The sequence below is a fragment of the Motacilla alba genome, chromosome 2 (genome assembly GCF_015832195.1).
Source record: "Motacilla alba alba isolate MOTALB_02 chromosome 2, Motacilla_alba_V1.0_pri, whole genome shotgun sequence".
NCBI lineage: Eukaryota > Metazoa > Chordata > Aves > Passeriformes > Motacillidae > Motacilla > Motacilla alba.
This window is the reverse complement of record NC_052017.1, coordinates 132161655-132187352: the sequence shown is the minus strand read 5'-3', so window position 1 is coordinate 132187352 and position 25698 is coordinate 132161655. Positions and strand designations below refer to the sequence as shown.

Below are 25698 nucleotides of genomic sequence, written 5' to 3'. Positions count from 1 at the left end.
CTCTGAGTTTTTAAATCATAGCACTATTGTTCTTTCTGATAGACAATTACACTGCTTCTTTCATTTGCTTTAACTTATCCTTCTTAAATTTTAATAATCAAGAACACTGTGTGTTAAGAGTTTTGCTGCACATTTCCAACATTTTATTATAGACACATGAGAAACTTTTACTGAAGAAACAACCTGGCACTCATCTATTACTTTCTAATAGGATGTTGGATATTTCAGTTTAGCATATTTTGTTGCTTTTCAAAACAAAACTCCCTTGCCTTAGAATGATAATCTTGCTCCAGCCTGGAATCTGATCCTGCTACCTGTTTGTACTTGCTCATTTTCATTTGGCGATTCCTTTCTTCTACATCCAGTGCACCTGTTAAGTTAAAAACAGAAGGAAAAAAAGAAAATAAATACACAAGCAGTCATAATTTTCAAGGTCAAAATTATGCTCATGGAAGTTTTAACAGAAATAGATGAAGTTTGATTTATTTAAGTTCGGTGCATGTAGTTTTAGTTCCTGAATTATGATTTTGCAGAAAACCAGAAAGTTGTAACAGGAGGAAAATAGCAGATAAATATTTCAGCAGAATCTTAGTAAGTGTTGTATTATCTACACAATTCAAATGAAGCCAGCTTTGTGAAAAAAACTCAATATAAATGAAACACAGTGTTTCCATGGAATATAATTTCACTATTTTAAGAATATTCAAGAGAAATTGAGTTTTTTATTTAATAAGGAGGAATGCAAAGATAACCTGCTTATTTTGGGTAGAGATTCTGGTTCTGCATTTATCATAGCCTGACATATCAAATTAATAATCAAGTAACAGCCGTGGGCTAGCAGACCTTCCATTTACTATTTGAGTATATTCTTAGTATGCTCAAAAAATTCAAAGAATGACTAAAGGAATCTTAAAGAGCCACCCAGTGGCATCACTGTATTACATTCTGATGAAACACCCCTTCAAGGACAATTCCAGGATTCACTCATCCTGGATAACATATGTGATTGGCTTTAGTCAGAGATGGGGTCTTACTGCATGACTCAGGCAGTCGCTGGTTTCAACAAACTGGTCCTGTACCATGATTTACTATGTAAAATAATAAGGAAGTGCCAAAGCTGAGGTGGAAGATTGAGGAATAGAAAAATGAGAGGAAGACAACAGCTCAGAATAGATTTTCAAACAAAATGTAATTAGCTATCATACACACATAAGTATGATTCTTTTCCACTTTAACCTGGTATAAGTCAAGAATAAATCATTATCCACCAAATGCTAAAAAGCTATAATTTTTAATTCTTTTTGTCTTAAAATATTCACAATTTTAATGCAGAAGTTGTCTAGGATAACAATTTTAGAATCCTGCTAATGATAAACAGAAGTTTCTGTATATTGTAAGTATTGAGCAATATGGACTGCATTTAAGGAACTGAGATGGGAATATTAGATGCCAGTGTACTACAGAAACCTGGTTTAAACTCTAAACCTCAGCTGTAAGTCATGATCTAACAGTAAACTGGGGCTTGGCATGGAACCTGGACCTCTCAGCTTTGTGCTTTATTTCTTGAGAACAATAGGGGTAGTAGCACATATTATGAGAGCTGCCAGGTAGATGTTGTGGCACTTCACAAGAAATCTGGAAGGAGAGGAGGTAAAAGGAAGTGGGAATGCAAAAACACTAAGCTGTTCTGTTCTCTATAAGCACTTTGGCTTTTAGTTTTTGTATTCTAAGTTTCTATCTTTACACCCTACAACAACATAAAAGACTTCATCAAAAATTCTAAGAGAAATTAAAATGAAGAAAAATTAATGAGAAAGAATAAATGTTTTTTATAGGGAGAAATAAAATGAAAAAGAGAGCAGCAGATGAAAATTTCTAAAATAAAATACAGTTCATTTTTCCTATCATAATTTTCCTCAACCATTATAGAACCCATAGCAGTGTTTGTCAATTTATCATTAAGATGAAGAGAATTTTTTAGGATCTAGTTTTAAAAGCTCTATTTTTTCTCTTGAAAACAAAAAGTTACACTGGAAAATATTTTCTTTTTTTCAATGACAGAAGCAACACATACTTTTTTTGAAGTAAAATACTCCAGCCTCCTCTCAAAGAAAGAAATCATCTTTTGCTGAAAACAAAATCTTGTTATCATTTTTCAGTAATGTAAGAAAGGAGACATTTTTCACAAAAAGGGACATTTTTTCAAATTTTCTTATGTTTTATTATGAAATCATGGTACGTTTTCTCTGTCTCCAGACAAATTCTGCCAAATTTCAAGAAAGTGCAATTGAAGAAATAACAATTCCTGAGCATAGAAACTTCAAATAGAAAAAAGAAAAAATAGGAAATAGAAAATTCACAATTACTTGAGAAAATATTCATTCTTATCTATGATCAGTTGGCAAAGTTAAAGTTAGGTTTCCACAAATCCAATTGCCTATGATATGCACAAAATATGCCACTCAAAAGGGGAGCATAAGATTTAAGGCCTTGGTGTGAGTTCTCTGCAACAAAACAGGCAAAATTTGTAGATTATTTTTTCTCAAGAGAAAAACAAGACAGAAAATTGTCGAAAAAAAATTCAAATCCCATAAAATCTTATTAATGAAAAATCTGACTTCCTTTCTATTTTTGAAACGGTCTTGAACAAGTGAGTGAATTCAGTTATGAGCAAAAAGAGGAAGACCTGAGGGCAGTGGATAGTTCCCAAAGCAGCAGAAAGCTCTGGTTCTGCTGTGCATAGAACTGACACGCAGAGAGTGCAGGGCTCCTGTGTGCCCCGGGCTGAGCTCACTGGAACTTCAGCCAGATGCAGCTGGGACCTGCATGGCAGCAGGAAAGGCTGGAGAGTGTCACGGCACTTCCCATTCCCATGGCGCAGCATGAGAGCTTGTCACACTGAGTGGTGGGAATGCAGGGCTATCATCACCTCCACTTCTGCTGGCAAATCTCTGCTTAGCTCACACCTATGTGGGAGGGTTTAGCAGGAGAAGAAAATACTTCCAGAGATCTCAGTAACTGTCGGGGTGCATTAAAGCTTCAGCTTTTAACATGAGTTTGGTAAGCAAGGCAGAACATCAGTCCTACTCTAAGGACTCCACTGCAGTCAGGAGCTGTTCATGGAGCATGTATCAACAAACCAGAACTAACCTGAACCTAACCATTAGTTATCAACAGTGGTTAAAAAGTAGGAGCATAAGCTTTCACACACCTGAACAACAAGGGCTGACTGAGCCCTTGAGTTATTAGATCCTGAGCTGGAGCTCAGTACAACATGTTTTCAGGACTACAAAGACTGGCACTAGAAAAGTTAAAGCTGCTTCTGATATACTGAACTACTGCCACAAATTATCAAAGTGTACGCAGCCAAATTTTGGCCAGGTAAAATGAGTTCATTTCTTCAAGAACATCCTTCCAGAATTTTGCTTAAAAACAGTAGTTGTCCCTCCAACAGAAATATCCAACGAGACACTAAAATTCCAGCCATATGAACACAAAAAATTAAGACTGAAGGGAAGAACAAAGCCTGGTGCTGCTCACCAGGCATAACTGGGTCATTGCACTGTAAGCAACATTCTGGAGTTTTGGTTATTTTGAACTCTCTAGCATTAAAAAGCCATGGCCTGAAGGTTAGTTCAATGGGGTTTTCATGGGCACAAGGCAGCTCCTGGCTGACAGAGAGACAACTGCTGATTCATTACCAGCTATTCCCTTTATATTCAGAAGAGAATGTGCTGAGGGAAAGTAATATAACTACAGGGCAAAGACTCCTGAAATGCCAGAGTAAGCACAGAAGTACTGTGCAGTGCAGCCCTGTCATCTCTCAGATCCACAAGGACTGCAGTGAGAGACTCTTGTGCCAGAGCTTAGCTCTAGTGACTGCAGAAAATTAAACCTTGGGCCACATGAATTCGATGCTTGTTTTTATCTATGGAAATGTAACCACTAGACAATGAACTACAATTTCAACTTTGGCTATAGGATATTTTGTAACAAAAGCAGGGAAATTTCCCAAGACATAGACAGAAGGGCGCCTGGAGGCTGTGGAAGTAACTCAGAAGAGAAGACCCCAGATGCTGCAAACAGGATTGTATGAGCAGGAGTGCAATCAGAAAATGAAGCCACCTACAGAGACTACAAAATCCAGTAACAAGCAACAGGCAGGGCCTCAAATAAGAGACACCCAGCTTGAACTGCAACTACTATTGCCTATTAAACGTAGTAGAAAAAGGAACTCTGCTTGATTCCTTTATTGAAGTGGATGCTAGGGATAAGCCCTATTGAGGTAAGATCCACAGAATTCCTGCCATGGTCTAGGTGGTGGCTGTATAATTCCATTCCTAAAACAGGACTCAGGACAAGCACTAAAATCACTGCTTCAGCTTCAAATAAAAAACATTATTTTCATGTTTTAACTTCAAATAAACTAAGATGAAACAAGATAAGATTCAGCTACTTCACCACTAAAGTGAATGGCTGTAATCAGTGATTTGGTTAATACCTAACTTTCCTAACTCCTGAGCCACTGAGTCACAGTTTTACAAGGAGATAAGCAATCATTGAATTCAGCCTAGAGCTAAAGACTGTTATTAGCTCTTCAGGTCAAATACTGGCTACTCTCTGGGGTAAGATTCTTCAGCTGGTAGCCTGTGATCCACACCAGAGACAAAAGGGACAACAAACTGGCCTTATCATCCAGCTCAGCCTAAGGCAAAACTCATCTGGTTAAAAATCAAAATAAAACCAGCCAGGACCTCTGCTCTTTCATTCTTTCTTTCATTGTCTTCTCCAGTGTGACTTATTAAACCATTCTAGCTCCTAGAGATGCAGGTGATGGAGATCCTATTGCAAGATCTGAGTTTGGAAGAGGAGCTTGCAGTGAGGTTTCTGTGGCACAAAGAGTTAAACGGAATCTGGTATGGAAGAAGAGTGAAGTTTCCCTTATAATATTAGAACAAATTTAGTTTTCAATACATATGAACAAAAGGGATAGAAAATGCCACTAAGGCATGGGGAAAAAAACTCATGATGAGGGGACTAAAGTCTGATAAAGACTGATATTTTGGAAATCAGAAACCTCTAATAGAGCAGAAAAATACGTGCAGGTGAGCATGCTCTGTGTCTGGAGAGGGGAGGACAGAACAGAGGTCTTCAAGTGTATAATACTTGCATTTAGCTGATTCTGGTCACTTTCTTACCATTTCTCACCCTTATTTGACACCCTTAAAACAGCAAAGGAAATACATTTGGGAAAGCCCTTTCTTAGGTTCCATTTCCTAGTGTCTATTTTGTATTCTGCAAACTACATAAAAATTGCACTCCAACTCTTTGCTATGTATTTGCTCAAACATAACAGATCAAAGAATTTAAGGGAAAAACACAAAAATATTTTTAATAAGTCACCCTACCTGTATCCCCATTCTCTGGATCTGTTTTCTTTTCTTCTACAAACAAATGAAAGCAATATGTAAAGCAAAAAGATGGGGAGAGAAAAAAAATGCAGAAATAATAATAAAAGTAATATAAAATGCATTAAAAAGGAAAACATTAACAAAACTCACAAAATTAATATAACATGAAGAATTTAGTCAACCAACCAAGTATGGTGCTCTAAATCTAGAGGCATAGTCACTGCATGCTAGTGAATACATTTGTGTACTGTTATTGAACATTTACTGAAGGGAACTCATGGATATTTTGTGCACTTCCAGAATCATTAACACACTGAAGAAAAAGAGAGCAAGGCAGGTGTCAGGTAGAGTTGCTTTCCAATTTCCTTAATCGGGATGACACAGAAATAGAAGTAAAAAAAATTTGCTTGTTCTGTAGGTTTTATGCAGTGCACACACAAGACACAGTCTAATGGTTCAAGCATAAAAATTGAATGTGTCAGAATGGGTTTTGGCAATTACTTTAAATCTTCATTGGTTTAATCAATTCTCATAGCTTCTACAGGTTAAAAGGTTTAATAATGACATTACTGTAACTTGTCTTTGAGTTAAAAATTATGAAGAACAAAAGACACTACAATCAATACTCAGAAACCCAGTTCATGCACATAAACTCAGCTGACTGACGCCAACTCTGAATACATATCAAAGGTTGTAAATGGCTCAGGGCATTCATCTGTCACAATGAAATCAAAATATATTGGATCCCTATCAAATAATTTGGCAGCCCATAAATAATCTGAAATCCAGTTTTGGTAAATAATGTGAAAGAATTTCAAGTCAAATGAAATGTACTTTAATTAGAAATACATTAACTTTGAGGTTATTTCTTTTTCCATTTCAAAACTATATTAAATTCAATTAAAACAATCCCAGGGATATGGAGCAACAGCCCCCAAGCTACATACCAAAATAGTACGCATTACTAGAAATAAATATTTTTCCAGTTATTGGTTATTGAGGATTGCTCAAAAAATGGTGATGTAATTTACAGTACACAGACTGAAGAAGAAAATAAGAGTTGTTGTATTTTAAGAAAATATCATTTTGTAGGTGGGTATCAAAGCAGAAGATGAAGTCAAACTCAGAGAGAAATCATACTCCAGCAAGGTAGAATCATAAGAAGGAAAAATGTGTTCCTACAGAGAGCATTAATAATATGCTACACTTCAATAGGATCTGGCTTCCTATCATGGGTGGGACCCAGATTATTGTTCTGCTGGCAATTTCAAGTGGAACTATTAGGCAAATTAATGGGAAACAGATATGGCAGGTCATAAGCCTACACTTTCAGCAATCAGTGGGTATTGAATCAGTTCTTGGAACTTCTCCCATTCCCTGACCTTTCCTGCCCCACACTCTACACCATTTTTTAATAAGGCTTTTTGCATTCTTCTGAGTTGGCCTTTGGGCAGCCTAGCCTTACTATCTATGGGGCTGTGGATAGTGCTAGGAAAATAGCAGAGAATGATAGATTTTTTTCCTCTTCAACCTTTCAATATTTTTATTTTTCTTTTAGTTTTAAATTGCTGTTGCCCATATAAAATCTACAAATACAATGTCTTTTATTGTTGCATTACTTTCTAAAGCAGAAAGCAATTAGATAGCAATATCACTGATCCAACATAATGCACAACAGAGGAAAGTGAATTGAGTCATTAAAACACCCATGATCTTGAGCTCAGAAAGAATGATCACATTTCTAGGTTGGTCCATATGTATCATGAAAACAAATCTTTACTTTGCTTAAATATTATCTTAAAATAGAAATCTTATATAGGGTAATAATTTTAAGAGGCCTAGAAGTCCATTCATCCTTGTGTCTAGATGTCTTTCAAATATCTATCTTTAAATAAATACATTGTCAAAATAAAGAAGTTTGAAACCTGTCAGACTTTCACTCATTCTTGTTCTAGATATACAAAGTATATAGAAAAATATTTTCAAACCAGACTGTAGGAATTAATATCATAGTATTAGCAAACACAAAAGTCTATTAGATTTTTGAATTTTAGAAGTGTAATTGAAGTGCTGTGACAAATCTCTACAACAGATATATTCTGTAGCTTTTTAGTAGAAGGGTCAAGACAGTGGATCCAACTCTTCCAACTGAGGTTTTGTATGTATTGTGAAGAGCTGTCTGAAGAAGTACTAGAAAGGACTGAATATTGAATTGAGAAAGATTCTATTCGGGTGGAAGCAGCAGAACTGAACAAAATCAATATTATCCATTTACCAAATAAAACAATATTAACATCATAGCAGCAAAGATCTTCATTGCAGCTATGGGCCTATTCATCACTCTAAAGGAATTTAGAACAGGTTCAGGATGTTGCTACTAAAGTAATTAATGCTTTTGTTTGTAATGTGTTCAAAACAAAAAAGCTGTAAGGAGCCTTAATGTCTTGAAACTGCTGAAAACCCATAAATCACTATGAGATTATTTTAAAATGCCTCAAACTGAAAAAATATGAGAAGACAAAGTCACCAGTCATTCCTAAAAAAAATCTTGATCTGATTTTTTTATATATGACCAGTATCATCACATTAGTCATTATTTTTCTACATTACTTAATTTAACCTTGATTTACAAAGTGAAAAGCATATATTGTGTGGTAATGTTTTCAATTACATCCTATGTTGTAATGTTTTCAATTCAAGAACTAATTTTTTCAGAGCAATGTACTTTGGAGAAAATAAATCAATGTTTTCATGCAGGAGATATTTCTGCACATTACAGAAAATAACTGTATGTTTTCTGCTTGATCAGAATACAGATATATTTAAGTATATGGATGAAATATAGAAATGAACTAAAGATATAGAGAGATTGAAATGCTAAAATATTCTCTCTCAAAACCTTCTTCTACCATCACAGTAGACATTGCTGTTATAATGACGACTGACATTTTATTTAATAGTAGACATAGTCGTGCTCCATGGTCTAACTCCCTGTTTTTTCTGACTGGTCCTAATATATCTGAGACATATCTAACAATCTAATATGTATCTGGAAGATAAAATGAATAGAAAAGAACACAAGAGTTTCATTCAAGAGGAGATTCGTCAAGAACTAAAACTGATCTAAAATGGCCTTGATTTTCTTGGAAATGCCTTAATTCAATGAGCTTTGCTCTTCTGATGGGTACCTGGGAGTGCCAGGGTCCCTTCAGACTTCACCCACGTCACACCGTCATGTAGCAGAGACTCCAAGTTCCTTGGAACAGATGAGAGAATGGAATAACAGTCCCACAGAATAAGCAGGATAGCAGATTTCTCTCCCGTTATGGATACTGATGACAGCATTGAACAACTGCTCAAACTTGCTGGCTTCCTGGTGAAGATAAGGGGCAAGCTGATTCTGCAGCCTTAAGGTTACAACTGGGAGGTGCTGGCCTTACCAAGGTTTCTCCCTTCTCTCACAGCTGACTGCTCCAAACTTAAGGTTAGATCCTGGTTCTGTCTCGACCTTTCTCTTCTCGTTCACCTAGGATCCAGGTGAATGAGATTTGCATGAACTGAACAGAGGTCTAAAATCTTGACCTCCTTGCTTTGAATGAAAAAAAAAATGCAGCTTCCAATGGATACACATGTCACTGCAAGAGACAGATATGGAAGTCCTTGTTTGTTTCTGAGTTTAGGCATAAGATATGACAATGACATAAAAGGTTTTATCCTTCTATTTTTCATATTTGCAGACACTTAATATCTATATATGACTATATCTAATATCTAATATGACTATGAATTCTATTTCTACAGTGGATAAATTACCTCCTTTACTTCTCAAAGTAGTCCAAATTATTAAATAACATTTTACTTTTAGAATTGAATATACATGTAGTATCCTAACTTTGGGTAAGTACTTTAAAACATGCTAGCTGAATTTCTTACTAGAGATATGTCTTGAAAAGCTATTCATGAGAATATGGGAAAATCAATTTTATTTAAAAAAATCCCTGAAACATCATCACAAAATCACAGAATATTCTGAGCTGCAAGGGACCCATAAGGATAACTGAGTCCAACTCCTTGCCCTTTACAGGACAGCCCCAAGAGTTTCACCATGTGCTTGAGAGTATTGTCCAAAGATTTCTTGAACTCTGTCAGGCTTGGTGCTGTCACCCCTGGGGAGCTGTTCCAGTGCCCAACCACCCTCTGGCTGAAGAACCTTTTCGCTAATATCCAACCTAAACCTCCCTTGACCCAACTTCTGGCCATTCCCTTGGGTCCTGTGACTGGGCACCACAAAGAGAGATCAGTGTCTGCCTCTCCTCTTCCCCTCACAAGGAAGTTGTAGACATACACATGGTCTTCCATTCAGTCTCCTCCAGGCTGAATAGACCAAGTCACCTCAGTCATTCCTTGTATGGCTTCTACTCAAGGCCCTACATCATCCTCCTAGCCCTATTATCAAATCAGGCAAAGGAAAGAAGATTGTCTCCTAAAAGTAAATTGTAAAATGTAGAAGTATTTGCTTTGAACTTCAAAACTTGCCAGTTAAAGGTCTGGTATTCAAAGGATAACATTTCCTCCTGTTTGCTGAGCTACTAAAATTCCAAGTCTACCTCTGAGGGATTAGCTCTAAATTTTTCATTTAGGCTTTCAACAGTGTGAAAAACTAAACTGCCTAACTGGTGCAGGTCTAGCAAAGTATCAGATGCTGTGATATAAATGGTTACTGAACTTCACTCCAGGCCTTTTTGTCTGATATGTGCAAAATATAAAAAAAAGTACTGCTGCAGCAAACAAGTTCTTTCAAAGTCTGTGATCCACATCACAGTCAGAATGAAAAGAAAAAATAAATAATGGTTGTTGAAGGGTTCTTCAACTTAATATTACTTATATATTCTTGATACTTAATATTACTGTTTAAATGTAACTTAGTTCCTTTAAAAGGGCATGCTTACCAGAAGACTATTTCAGCCAGCCAGCTTCCTAGCAGGGAACATGGCTTCACATTCCTGTTTTCTATTTGAGGATTGCTTGATGGCTTTTTTCTTTTGGGTTTTTTTTTCTTGTTGGTTTCAAGCTTGACACACTAAAGAAAGACTAAAACCCAGGGGACATTTCTTGCCACTTAAATAAATTTTTATCACAATGCTAAAAACATGTTAACAATGCTTCTTTGATTATTTGCAGAATACATGGCACTGTTTGGCAAAAGAACTGAATAAAATGGTGTGATAATCTGAACAGGGAAGTTAAAAATCTCTACAATCCTGGGTTTATAAATTGACAGGGTCAGCTAAGGTCTCCATCGTTTGGTACAGATCAGTGAAGATGGTAAAGGACAAAGATCTTTTCAAGCAAGTTGGAAAGCTCTGTTTTGCATATTTATTAAAGTGATGATTAGGGCTATGGCTATCCCTTTTTTTATGCTGCTTAGATCCTTTTCCATGGTGATTTTTGCAGGGTAGCCAGTGATAATTTTCTGTGCCTCATACAAAGGTGTACACACATTTTGGTGGCTTTCATAAAATACTGAGGTCTACGTGGACAAAGCATGGAAGAAAGAAGTAGTAAGTCAAATATTAGCTAAAATATCCCATTTTGCTTCTCCCAAGAATTCTGGCACATCCTTCCTATATAAATGACATGAAATAGGATTTTGAAAGTGTAAAAGAAAAATATCTGAGTGGCCAGTAGGCCCTTATATTCTGTACTCATAAAAATCCATTCAGATCAGCCACACTATAAGCTCTTCATTGTTTCCAGGAAAACCTGAGCACAGTCTTATTATAAAGCTTTTCAACATCCTGTTTGCCAAGCATGCTTCTCAGAATTTCCACCCCTGGTACACTCCACAGCATAACCACAGAGAATTTCACATTCTAATACAGCCACTTCCAATCATAGGCATAAACATTTGGTAATAATTGTGCCTCTGCTTTCAGAAACACTAACAGGTATTAATAGAGATTCTTCAGCCATCAAAGAATGCAAGACATATTCATTAGCATGTCAATAACTAGAAAGAGTGTCAAACGTTTAACCAAAGAATACAAAATCATCACCTACATTTAGAACTCAGAACAGTCACAAATTAAACTACCAAACATTTTGCAAAATTATGCTGTCATTTTAAATTACATAATCTGATGTTTTTACTATTTTAGCTTCAGCAGACTGATCGTCAGCCTTTATTTTTGTGGTTTAGTACAGATGGCTACTTTGGAAGTCTTTGTAATTCTGGATTTAATTCTAAACAAAATGAAAAATAAGGACAAAGAGCCATCCAGTATGATACATCTATTACTATGCTAAGTAACTGTAGACTGAATTCAGAGTTTACAAATTAGACTGAATTTGGAGTTTACTCTTTGGGTTTTGTTGAACAAATACAGATTTAGAGCTTTAAATGTCTCTTTCACAGTCTAGGGCATCAGATTTTAAATAAACCTGTCAAACTAAATATCACAGAAGTGTTCAGAGATGCACAAGTAATTTAATCATATTTGTGCTAAAATGTTACAAATCCTACCCAGAAATGTTTTTTCAACATAAGGAAAATGGAAACAGAACAAGGCATCATCTTGTTCTATAAAGGAAAGCGTGTCACAGAATACTGACTATAATAATAACTCAAAAGCAGAGGGGTGTCATGTTCTGTTTATAAAGGGTAAGTATATCACAGTAGATTCACTTTTGGAAGACTTGAAAAACCTCTCATAGTTCTGTAAGATAAAAATGAGTTAAAAGACCTGTGCTCCTTGTCTTCTACTGCAGTTGGTTTCTTAAACACTCTGAACTGTACCATTTTTTTTGTCCTTGTTTTCTCCTACAGTAAATTTGCCACACCCTTTCACTGTTTGGCCCTCCACTCTCCAGGTCTATGAGCTCTGTCAATTTGGTCACTCATCCTCAGTAGGGTTTCTTAGTTTTTGTAGGCTTCATTTGCATCAATCATGTAATTACAAAGGAACTTCATAATAAAGCACCAAAAAATGCAATTTGAAAGCCCTTGTCTATTTGAATTTCACTCTGAAATTTAACAAAAAACTCTAATCCAGATTTTGTGCGCTCTTAACATGACAGATTTACGCCAGAGGTTGCAAAAAAAAGGACTTCAATATCTATTTCCATGCCTTTCATGTCCCTTTAGAAATGGAACAGTCCCCACTATCTTTTAACTCCCATTCATGTTAGAAAGTTTAGAATGCCTGGGCATGACTATGCCACCCCTTCTCATCCTAGAATTACTCACTCAGCACTGTTTCTGGTGTATGTGCACTGACTGCCTTTGTACTGGCATGGATCCGCCTTTGCAATGTTCTGATGATCATTTTTTGGGCAGTTACTTGAGTCAGCAAAATTAATTGTTGAAATTCTGAGGAATGTTGTCTGTATTTCATATCTTTGAAGAACACAGTAAGTATTATGTGCAATTGCCAGTAATTTTTGCCATAATGATAACTGGTTGTTCTCACCCATCTTAGAGATGAAAATAAAGATGCCTGCTTCTCACTAAGGCTCTTGGGCAGACAAGGGCTCACTTCCACTTCTGAATGGAAATACCCTTAGTGAAGACATTCTCAACAGTTTTCACAACATCTAAACCTATGAAACATATTAATTTGAAAAATATGAAAACCCTGCATCTCAAAGCAGGTTTGTGAAAACCCTGGATCACAAAGCTCCTCCTTCACCCATGAAAAACAGGACTTAATCATAAAGGATGCTATCAAGCTCTACTGCTGTCAGATAACAAAACTTATATTAAAATACTTTTGCTTCTTATCTTTCTGAACTTGTTTTGTGCTTGAAATATACAGCAAAAGCTTTGCACGCACTTTCATAAAACTTTTCAATAAACAAAATTACGTTTTTTCAAGGAATAATTTTTTTTGTTTTACAATTATAGATTACAATATCCAGAGAGATGAAATTGCTGCATTTTTCTATCTATACTATTGTAACATATTCAGATGTTTAGCTTTCACAAGACTTCTTGGTCTAATAACACCTCAAATCAATAGCTAATCCTCTGGAATACATGAATGTTTGGTAGCATGAAAAATAAACCATGATAAATAAACTATGTGAAAGCCATTTCCTAAGAAAACCTGTAAAGTGATAAGCTTACACTTCTTAAAGCAAATTCTAAAACAATGGGAAAACACTTTGTTCTAAAGTATGACTTTGAAGTGAATACCTTGCTTTTTAGCTGTGCTCCAAGTGCCTTGTACTGAAATGTGTAACCTAATTTGTTACTAAGGCAAACATGGAGGAGGACCTATTTCAAATGTGCATCTGAAAATATGATACTATACACACGATAATTTTCTCCTGAGTTTAAGGGCAGTAATAACAATAATTGCAACAGCAGAGCTGATCATGTTTTGGCATTTGTGTGCTAGACAATTAAATTCATCAGTGCCTAACGCATTTACTTAACACTGTGAGTTAACTAAGTAGTACTTTGCAGAATCGCAATGTCAAAAAAATTTAATAATACAGAGTATTACCTACTTATATATGTTCAAGAAACACAGGTGAAGAAAATAAATGGTTTTTTCTGACCATTTTCAGGTATGATTTCTTCCAGCACCAAGACAGATATGGACTGATTCCATATTCTGATTTAATATATTGATTCAATCAATAACTCAGAGGAAGGTTTTTGAATAAAAAGGCCTACAGCTTTTATTATGAACAGATAGGAAATGGGTCACCCAATCAATCTTCTAAGTTCATTTTTGTAATAAAAGAGATTCAGAATCTGCACAGGAACTGGCAGTGAATCATAAGCACAATGTAAGTAAACTCAGTCTTCCTACAGCACAATTTACAAATTCCTAATAATAGTGATTTACAAAGGAGCAATTTCAGAAAACCTACTTGTATTCCCCACCCATCCACAACTTTTTTTACCCTCTAATTTTAACTATTTCTATCTTGAGATTTGTTTAACATGAAAACCACAGCAAATAACATCTGCAAGATTCTGTAAAAATAATCTATGACTCTAATTAGGACAAGACCAGTATGAAAGGTAAAACTGAGCTCTGAAGGAGCCAGTCATAGTAGAGAAAAGACAAAAATGTTTCACCAAATATCACCTAAATTTAATGGACCAGTCAATGTACCCTAAACTTCTCCAGATTTGCTAACCTGAATCACATCCAAGTGGCTTCTCTAATTTGTTGAGATAATAGCATAGAAACAGGAAATTAATTAAAGCTTTTACACAGTAATTGTAAAATTTGAATTTTATAGCTAAATTTAATTTAATTAAATATGAGGAATTTTGCTGCTGTTCTACATACCACAACTGAACAAGCAGGGAAATGTGAACAAATACTGCATTTTCAGAGCTAGGATGCCTTGATAGATATTAGTTCTCTGCCAGTAACATAAAGTACATGGAAAATTCAATAAAATGGCAGCTTAAAATTTGTTATGAAGGAAATTATAAGTAATGTACAATATGAAATAAAAGCCTCATAAACAATGCAGCTAAGTGAGGACTCCTCCTTCAGTGTTCTGACTTCTTGCTCTCATAATATCATAACTTTTTGATTTGCACTTTTTGGCATGAGAAAAGAGCTTTGTTCACTAAAAACTCTACTTCTAATTGAAACAGGTTTTATTCAAACACTAAGTTTGAAATTCCAGTGCATGAAATTTAACTTACTGAAATTATTCAGTTTTGAAATTGTATCCTCCAAGAGTCAAAAATAACTAGTTATAGAAGAATTTCTGCAGGTGTTGTAGCAGTTTTCAAATGCACAGATAAAACAAATTATAGATTGTTTTCATGTGTTAGCTGGAACTTTAAAGGCTAATTTTCAGATTATTTGAGATGGGAAATAAGAACTGATGTGATAGAATTTAAATCAGTTTAAAGTCTTAGGGTATAGCCTACTTGTTATCAGCTACCTTTCATCACTTTTACAGAGTTCATAGTTTGTAGGTAATAGAAATTACATAAGTGTCTTAAACTAAAATCCTTACACCTTGACAATATTTTTCCAGTTTATTGGGGGGGAAGAGAGGGAATAGTATGTGAGGTGAGCTGTGATAAAATCTATAGAAAAGGTAAAATGAAAAAAAATAACACAGAGAAAAGCAGTAGAAGAGACAGACCTGAGTTTGTTCTCCTTGATGATTCCGCTTCTTCTGTGATCACATCGTGTAATGTACAGACATAGACAAAGGAGATGGGCGTGAGAGGATGTATTCAGAAGGTTAAAACTGACACTGAGGGAAAGGGCCAAAAATTGTTTTAGAGAGAAGTCTGCGGAGCAGAGTTAGTAAGTGGAGAAAAAAAAAATAAAAAAGACACTAGAAGAAAAAAGAAAGCTGAGAAAGAAGCGGTTAAACTACTGTTGTTGGAAAAGAACAGTAAAGACAGAGTTAGTATAGAAGCTGAGGAAATAATAAAAGTTATAATTGACAGCAAAGTCAATCCCTGTAGTGATGCTGAAGAAAAAGCTGGATAGTAAAAGGTATGTTAACTAGCATAAATACTTTTGATCATGACTGTTCAATTTTTTGAATGTTATCTGCTTGAATGCAAATATTATTTTTCTCTTCCAAGTACTGAACACTCAGTTTAATGTTCAAGGGACTTCTGTTGTTAGATTTCTCAATTATTAAATTATTGTCATTTATGCTGAACCAAACTTCAGATATCCAAAACAGAAAATAATTTTTTTTTGCAAATGTACGTACAAGCTCAGACATTTCAGAATCCACATAACACACTCTGGAAAGGACTGCATTATTGTAATGCTCTGCCAAAGGCAAAAATATAAAGACCAAAATACAGAATGTGTGAAAAGAGAATGTATAGCTATTAACTCTCATGGTCAGCTCAGGATAGTTTTTCAGAACCAATGTAGGTCTCATCTCACAGAAGTCTAAGTTACTACAAATGCATGCAAGTCAAATGCCAAAGCAACTATCTCATTACTTACGTTATTACTTCACATTCAAAAGCTCACTGCCATTTTAGACATGGAAAACATCTGAGGGACAGTGCCATGCTATGTACTGAAAATCTATTTGTAGCAAAAGAATGGGAGGAATTCATCTTGAAAAGTAATAACAATTACAAAGAACTGCGAAGCCACTGTTGCTAGCAGAAAAAATGCTTTCTCCCAAAGATCATCACAAATAGAAAAAAAATCTATAAACTTGGTCTAATTTCAACATGCAGTTTTCTAATAAGTCACAAAATACTGCTCATAAATTATTAACACTGAAGATACTAGATAAAGAAGTCCAGAAAGTTTTACACACCACAAAAATATCTGCAATTTTATCATAATTTTACAGTCAATATCAAGATACCATTGAAAAAATGCGGAATTAGAATAAGCAACATAAATCACTAAAAAAAATAAAGACAACATCAAATTTTATCTGAAAACCATTGTCTTCTATACTTCAACAATTTTATATTATATTGTTAGATTATATTTTAATCTACTATGAAATGCCAAGACTGTACCAAAATTGTTGCAAAACCAAGCAGCTTGAAATACACATAATTAGAATGCATTTTTAGGCAATTAAATTTGCTTACAGAATGAACACACATTAGAGCTATATATGAGGTATGTAGTGTGAAAGCATAGCAGCTGTCAGTTTTGACAAAGGTTGCTATGTCTTTGCATGTTGAAAAAACAATAACGGAGTACAAATATTTCTTAATCTGGGCAAGCACAAAGAATCCATTGGAAGAAATACAAATAAGCAAATAGACAATCTACTTGTCCATGTCATGTTACACTCATACTGATGTAATGTAGCTATAATTGCTGTTAAGTGCTAAATCAATCAATCAATCAATATTAGAACCACCAAAACACAGCTAAAAGTATTCAAAATGTTCTGAAAATATTTTATATTACTTCTGTATAGCCCTGAAGTGAGCATTCCTACTATAGCAAAACCAGTTATTAGAAAGTCTCTAGCAAGACCCCACTATCCTTGGCTTATTTTTTGTAATATTCATAAGAATGAGTAGCTTTGAGACATATACTGCAGTAAAATAAATCCTTCTCTATAAATTTTCAAAGTATTGAATCACATTATTTCCAAACTTGGAACATGTCTGGTAATATAATGCAAGGTATTCTAGTAATGCCAGACAAACACAACTGAATAGCAAGGAAGCTCTCTTTGAATATTTTAGAATCAAATGACCAGTACTTGCATGCATATTAGTCACATATACCGATATTTTTTTAAAACAGCCTTTTTGAAAGTCTTCATGCAAAGTACTTGTTATGAAAAAAAAATTACATATTAAAGTGGCAATCAAAATTCATTCCTAATTACAAATATTTTTCAGTTTTAGATTTTTATTTATCAAACATATTAGAAGAATATTTCTAATAGCCAGAGTGGAAAAAAAATATAATAGTTGCTGTCTCACATTGGATACCTGATCAAATGCTACCTCATCTGTTGAGATAAACAGATTATATTTTTTTTTATTTATTGTTGGAAATACTAAAGAATTAGTAGAAGTTGTGGCATGGTAATGAACCAACTTCTTTCAAATAATAATGTGAAAAAGAAAGTACTAACAGACTGATTAATTTAAAAACAGTGCAGCTTCTGTGAATCACCTTTTCTTCTGATTAAGATACCATGCCACAAATCTCAAACAATAGTTTGAAAATTCTCTGTTTCTGTAGCTTTTAATCTAAAAAATAATCTTTTTGATAGAATTACATTTAAATGCAAGAATAAAACAATGACACCAATTCTATTAAATTTACATCATGTCAATAGTCAGTCTCCATTTGTAGTTTTTTGTGGTTTTTTTTTTTGTGGAACTAGCATTTATTTGCATCAATTGTTCATTTTGACGTATGAAAGTAGTATGTAGAAGGCTATTACATACAGATTTAGAAATAAATTAAAATCTCAATAAATAAACATAAAAAGTTAACAAAAATGTTATGTCTGAAATCTGCCCAAAATAAGTACCATCTCTTTTATCATGCTTTGACATGGAACTGTTCATTGTAAGTAATGCCATTCATTGAAGAGAAGTATTTAGGAACTCATTGTTAAAAAAATCTTTACATGGCAAACACACCCAACTAAATTTCTTAAAGCAGCAGAGGACAGAGAGACATAAGTTAATTACTGGGGTATTTTTTTTCCCCTCAAGAATTTTCTTAAATTCATTTTTATTTTTTCCCAAGAACCAAAGATCTTTCACTGCAAACAGAAGCTCAGATTTGTAAAGTCTCATTTCTGGACACTCTTCATAAAAAACGATCTGCAACAGCACAATCAAGTGAGCATCATCTTAAAACACAGAAGAGACTAAGACAGAAATGCTCCATAGAGTCTGTATGTTCCATAACTATATGTCATTAATCTGGATGAGAGTAGACCTGAAGACTGATATAATACATTTAACTCTCAGGGAAGATATTCCCTGACATTCTAACTCTGCAATGCTAAGGATACATATATACAAGAGTAGATAGAAAAGCTAAGAGTACAAATATTTGTCAGCAGAAGATTTAGACAGAAAGGCCATTTTACTACATTGAGATGTGAATAAAATCAGTATTACTTAATATTCTCCAAAAGCATTAAGCCACAACTAGATACGGAGCCTGTCCCACACTTCTGAAAATTTTTAATGAGGTAGTTTTCTCTCAGTTATAGTTCTTTACTTAAAGCATAAACCTATACGCACAAAATAGCATCTGTATACTGGATGTGCTGACATTTTACTCAAAAACACAGCAAGAAAATACAGGAAAGACTAAAGTAATACATTTAATCCTGCAATTACATAACATAGACTATATGTAATATACACTATATAAAAAACACAACAGGTAAAGACAGTAAGTATGAAAAACCTTACTCTTATCCAAAGTCAAGGACAGTAGAGACAATGGTAGAAAATAACAGAAGAAGAAACTGTAAATATTGTCAGTATCATAAATTCTCTAATTCAAATTAAACCAGGTAGATTACATAAATTTTTCATAACTCTCAAGAGGTAAATTAAATTAAGAAGAGAGAGAACTTTTATTGTTTTGCTTCTCTGAAAAAAGTTCATGGTTATTTTATAAGGGGGGAAAAGACAAAACAATAACACTGCAAAATATTAATGCACTATAGTTCCTCATTGGATTGGAAATATTATGAATCCTGAGAAGGCAACTACCCCTCCCCCCCACCCTATCATTATTTTGCCTTTTCCAACACATTTCTAACCATATCTCCCTTTTCATAATTTTCAATCTCTCATACTGTCAAGTACTGTTTTCACACTACAACTGAATTCATGGTAATAGATAAGCTACAATTAGTTTTCATTACATAAGATTAGACTCTGAAAGTCTTTTTCTATGTAGGTGTCATGGCATAGTCCTACCCAGGAGAGAGATTAAATGTTCCACAGATAAAGATAAGCATGATTCCCTTTAAATGGAAAGCAAATCTACCCATCTAAAGACTTATCATTTGTAAGAATACATTAACTTTATATTTTCTGATGTGTTTAACCTAACATTGCTATGATTTCTCTAAAACTTTATTTTACTTCCATATTACAGAAATATGTCTTTCCCCAAAACAATTACAAGGACACTCAATTTTTACTTAATTCCAGTCCAAGATTTATAAATCCATTTTAACTACCCTCAGTCCTTTTGTTCAATAATATTAATATATGTCAGCACTTTCTCACAGTTCTGTTCTTCAACTGCTCCTTGGAAATCAAAAGTTTCTAAGGTTGGAAATCAAAAGTGGCAAAGGTTGGATATTTGATGACACTGCAATGTTCTCAACAGCCAGTGATAATGAAACCATTACAGGATGGTTTCAGGTAATACCCATCAAATCTACTACCTCTCTGTAGGAAAACCAGGGGAAAGCCAATACTGTCTTCTTTGCTATCCTACAAAGTCAGTTTCTGTATTGTCACCTCAGAATGGGGACACAGGTTGCTAGGCTGTATTCAGTTTCCAATATTTTGGATAGTGAAATGGAACAGAAATTAGTATCTCTGCCATGGTACCCTAAACTATGGCCTTTTCCCATTTTAATTATCTCAGTGAGTTAAAAAGACACTAGTGATGATACTGATGATAAGAATTGTTTTTTAAGAAAAACAGTATCCTGCCTAACTTTCTCTGTATCAGCACAGGACACATTCTCTCCACACAACCTTCTTTTCCAACTTTTTCTTTTAAGGCCTCATATTAAAAATGCAAAACCACATGAAAATGTTTGCCTGCTGTAATTTTTTTGTTCCTTTTCACTGACAAAGGAAATCTGATTAGAGGACCAGAGTTTTATTCACTTTCTTTCAAATACCATCTATTACAGCTCAGACACAGTGGTGAGTGCTGAATACTTAACAATTTCAGGTATGAACAAGTAACTGTTTCTCATGCTTTTTGATTTAGTGGTGTCTAGAACGTATTATTCTCTGACAGAGTACTGATATTAGCTAAAGGAAGGGGACAGATTCAAAATATGGCTTGAACTTTTACGCTATATTTACATACGATTCTGCCGTTTTACCCTTCCAATCCTTCAAAATCTTTGCCTAAATACAATTGAGTCTTTGAAATATGCTTAACACTAATACTGCAAATTGCATCAGAACTTAGAGCTTAAAGACACTGTTGAAAAAACCATCACTTTGGTTTCTGATATTCAGGAAGAGAAATCTTATCATCAACTTCTATTGAAAAGACTGCAAAACAAGAACCATTTTGCTACGTAATTTAATGACCTTCAATTGTCCTCCAATAAATTTGCTATTCCCATTTTCAGTCATGCATATTTCTTGAATATCAATGCTTTACAAAGTACAGTATTACTGTTATTTTTCTGGGGTTTGAAATTACTTTTGTTGTCTATTCATGCTTTTCTCCACAATTTGCTCACAGATCTCAGTTCTGCACTCTTGGTACTCATGTAATCAATGCCTGCTTGTTCTCCCAGGTTTTCTTAGCTATATTACTGCCATGGCTATTTCCATGGTTGTGGTTAGGTTAAATTCTTAACAGACAAACTGCACCTAAAGACAGTACAAGCTTTTAGAAGAGATCATATCAGAAAACTCATCAACAGGTGAAAAGGCAATCAAACCAGGGGAATACAAGGTGTCCCTATTCCTTCTTGCCTCCATTGCACCCTCTGCATTCAGGAACTAAGTTTCATTAGTATCACTTCACTATTGTCTGTGCAAACAGAACATTTAAAGCATTCACAGATGAAAGAAAGTGCAGTCCTGTGCAGAGGGCAAATCCCATATTGTAAGGGTTCAAGGAATTTGAAGCTTCCTGTAGCTTCTGTCAGGCTGCATCACCATTAGATCATCGTCATAGATATAATATAGCTCAATGTCCAGATGTGAGTACAGTGTTGTGGCACCCTCCTCTAGATGTCCTGACTGCTATGCCTTGAAAGGTAACTGTTTGAAAGTGTATAGGGATGTCTGCAGGGAACTGTAGGGTGCACACATAGCAGATTATGCCAGTCCTGGAAGTTGCATCACTCCACTCCTACCACTGAAGTACATAAAGCTTTTTGACAGTCTCAGTTTGGAAAAGCATCTAAGGAATGTAGGGATGTGTCACTTGAGGCCCACTGCAGCTTGTTCAGAAACACCTCAGTGTTTCTACTTTGTTTATCACCATCCTATCCACCATCCTAATCCACAAGACATTACTGATAATGTAATTAAAACAGAAGTTATGCTCTTATCAGGCATCAGCCCTCATAGAAAGACTTAGGACTGTAAAGGGAAGAACACAACTTTTACTTAACTTTCTATCTATTCTAGACTTTCATAATGGTGACTGTGATTTTTCAAACCAATTCTGACTGGAGATCAGTGGTTCTGTTCCAAACAGAAAAATATATAGGAATCAGATGACTACCATTTTAATATACAGAACACCTATAAAATGAGAACTTTTTGTTGTTCAGATTTGATTCCAATTTCTATTCCTCTGCCTGTTTTTGTCTTTCAATTATAAGATTTTACTCATGTTCCAAAATGTAGAATACCCCAAGAGCAGCCATCTAAAAATATGTTACCTCTTTCTAAAATATGAAGAAAGTGGCCCTAAAAGTACTGCCAATAACTATAAATAAATTATCTGTCTAGAACACAGTCCTAAGACCACCTCAGCTGGAAGATGGAGTTAATGTTCCTACCCAGATATTACATAAGGGAAAAGTCAGGGCAGAAGCACTATTCTGCTCAACTCTTCTGGAAAGACAACAGTGCAGATGTGTGGATGCATTTTCAATCTATCATGCAACAGTGAAAACAGCTAAAAAAGATATATCACATTCTGATCCTGACTCTTATAAACAGTATTTGTTTTATCCTGTAACTTCTTCTGATGCATCAAAAAGTTGGGGAACAGGAAATGCAAGGGCATATCTGGACTCTTACAGCTAAGTTGTCTAATTCCTAGGTTAGAATCAAGACAGATTTTGCTGGTTTTTTCAGTTGTGAGTCTTGCACTTTCAGCTGTACAATAGTTGAACTTCATCAAAACATTTGGATATTGTCAGTATTATATTATTATGTAGGTGAGATTACATTATTAATTTAGGAGGTGACACAGCCAGCCAATCTAGTAAACTTTCATTTGTGTGACTGGGAGAAGGGTTTTTATTAATGTGAGACACCTAATCTGCCCAATAGAGTTATTTACAACACAAAACTGAACCAAAGTATTCTTGCAACTAAAAAAATCCCATTGACTTGGGTACAACTGAAAAATCCCACTGACTTAAATACAGGATGAAACCTGCAATATGTAGATACCATTTCTATTTCCTTTCCCTTCCCCTTCCTTCTCTCCTCCCCAACTTCTCTACTCCTTAAAGTGTGCTTGCCCTTTGCAAATCAATGTGATTAGGACCTTTTATTCTCTGATTATGAAGACAGAACAATACTATTATTATCATCATTGTTATTATTACTAGGTTTACATTTTATTGCTATGCATTTGTAGGAACAAAGATAGCTGAATAATTGAATTTGCCATTTGGGGTGAAAGAAAGTTTATGACAGTGTTTAGTTTCAGAAGAAATCCATTCATGTACAGAATGGAGGATAGAGGAGGATTTTTAGATATGAGAATTTCCAAGTATGAAGATATAAACTGCAGCTTGTATAAAAAACTACACTGGAACATTACTTCTGCCATGTGTGATGGTGAAAGAAGTTTTCAGATTTAAGTCTGTAGAAGATGATTTTCTCACCATACATGCAGTAGATACCTTGGTTTGGTCAACTAAATAAGAATCAGCATAGATTATACTTGGATTCCTGATGCTTGCACAAATATATTAAGTCATTGCATAATTCAAAACTAAAAGCAAACTATGTCTAATATTGTGCCAGAACACTTCTTTTCTAAAGTATGTGCATTCTAACACAATTGTTTACAAAAGCAGATCTATTTTGGCTATTCTAAAACTATGTTTACAGAACTATGTAATCTAAATGGCCTCTACATGCTAAATATTTCACACCAAAGTGAAAAAATAAAGTACATAAAGCACACACTCATTACAAAAGCATGAAATGTGGTTTTATAGTCTCATGCTTTCATGTGGTTTTCCAAACCCTGACAAACCTGTCTCAGAATGGTGTTTCTTTTTCGGCAATGGTTTGTCATCAGTTATTGTACCATTCACCTTTTTCTGCTGGTCTTCCCATGTAACTTCTAGTGTAAATCAAAAAAAACAAATCAGAAATATTATGTAACTTACATTATAATACACCTAATATCATTTGGGACAGCTTGATCTAAACAAATGTATTATCATTAACAATAAAATTTAGATTAGTTCTTAGAGGCCGAGGGTGAAGAGAATTATTACACATCTTAAACATTCTGGAACAGAACATCTTATCCGAAAGTCAGTGTCTATGTAACTTGTCAAACGTTCTGCTGTCTTTAATATTTAACAACCGGCATAGAAAACAGGGGCTTGTTTACCCAATAATTTGCTCCATTTTTAAAAGTTAGTGTTCTACATTCTACAGCATCTTACCATATATTATAGTATATATCTATATATATATCTATATATCTATCTATCTATCTATCTATAGCTTATATATCTATATATATATAGCTCATAGTATATATATACATAGCTTATAGTGTATATATATATATATAGCTCATTACTATAGATTCTTATTATCACTGTGTTTTTGTAAGTTATACAGGAAGTTAGAAATATTTTGGTTAAAAAAGTCTACGCAAAGATATAATTAACAAAAATAACCAACCAAACAAAACAAATCAACAATCAAACAAACAAACAAGCAACCAAAAAACCTGAACAAGCAACCATGCATGCCTAATTTAAGTTGAAAAAGCATTTTTAACAATTAATTCTTAAGCCAAAACTTAGTCAGATTTATTTTCAAAATCTGCAACTTGATTTAAATTAAGTTTTTAATTTGGGCAGAATAAACTACTCAATAAGAACTTTTGCACCAATTATTCCTGTATCTGAAATTGCCATTTCGGACGTAACTGCTCGGGAAAAGAGCTGTAGATAGAATCATGTACACTGCTCCACAGAACTACATTCTCTAGAACTGAGGGCTGTTAGCATTTATTTTTACACTTTAATTCTTGATCTTCTGACAAACTAGGTTATTAGCATAAATATTATCAGTTTCAAACCCTTTGGAATCTCATGGCAAAACCAAATCTACACAGGAGATTTCCAATACTCCAAGCTCCATTTTTGCTTTGGGCTGTTAAGAATCTGCTTATTTTGCTCATCCTGTAAAGTGCAAAGCTCCTCACAACCATTACCCACAGATGTTACCACTTTTACAGTCACAGAAATAGCCAGTGATGGAGAATAATATGACAGATATGGAAAACACTTTTAATCTTACCAATTCAAAGTAAATTGACACAAAGTATTTTAGCCTATGACTTTTAAATTATTATTATTATTTTCCCTTTTCAAGAAAACTGATGGATATCTAGCATTCAAAATGTAAACATGTGAAAGTGTTATCTGTATGCATCCTGCAGCCTACTTCTCTGTGGCTGTTGTTGGTCCATGTCAGGCTGCTGTCCTATAAAAGGCCGCTTTGATTTTTGAAATGGATGGAAATGTAGGTTTAAGTAAAATTGCCACTGTAATGATATCATGACACCACAGATATTCAAGCTGAAACAGATTCTATAATCTTTCAAGTACGATGTGTAGTGAGTACTAAATGAGAGTTTTCAAACAGAACATT

At 34.5% G+C, this 25698-nt stretch overlaps 1 protein-coding gene across 50 annotated transcripts in view; it reads right to left on the bottom strand.

The window, feature by feature from the left end:
• Positions 1-25698, bottom strand: part of RIMS2 (regulating synaptic membrane exocytosis 2) — a 456016-nt gene that overhangs the window by 88792 nt on the left and 341526 nt on the right. For 34 of the 50 annotated variants that reach the window (XM_038164024.1, XM_038164200.1, XM_038164243.1 and 31 more), the window contains 4 exons: positions 24056-24145; positions 15540-15572; positions 5409-5444; positions 270-370 (listed from right to left, as the gene is read on the bottom strand). In XM_038164024.1, the coding sequence (XP_038019952.1) occupies positions 270-370; positions 5409-5444; positions 15540-15572; positions 24056-24145 (260 nt within the window). The remainder of the gene's footprint in view (positions 1-269; positions 371-5408; positions 5445-15539; positions 15573-24055; positions 24146-25698) is intronic. The other 16 variants (XM_038164450.1, XM_038164322.1, XM_038164382.1 and 13 more) reach the window with 10 other exon arrangements.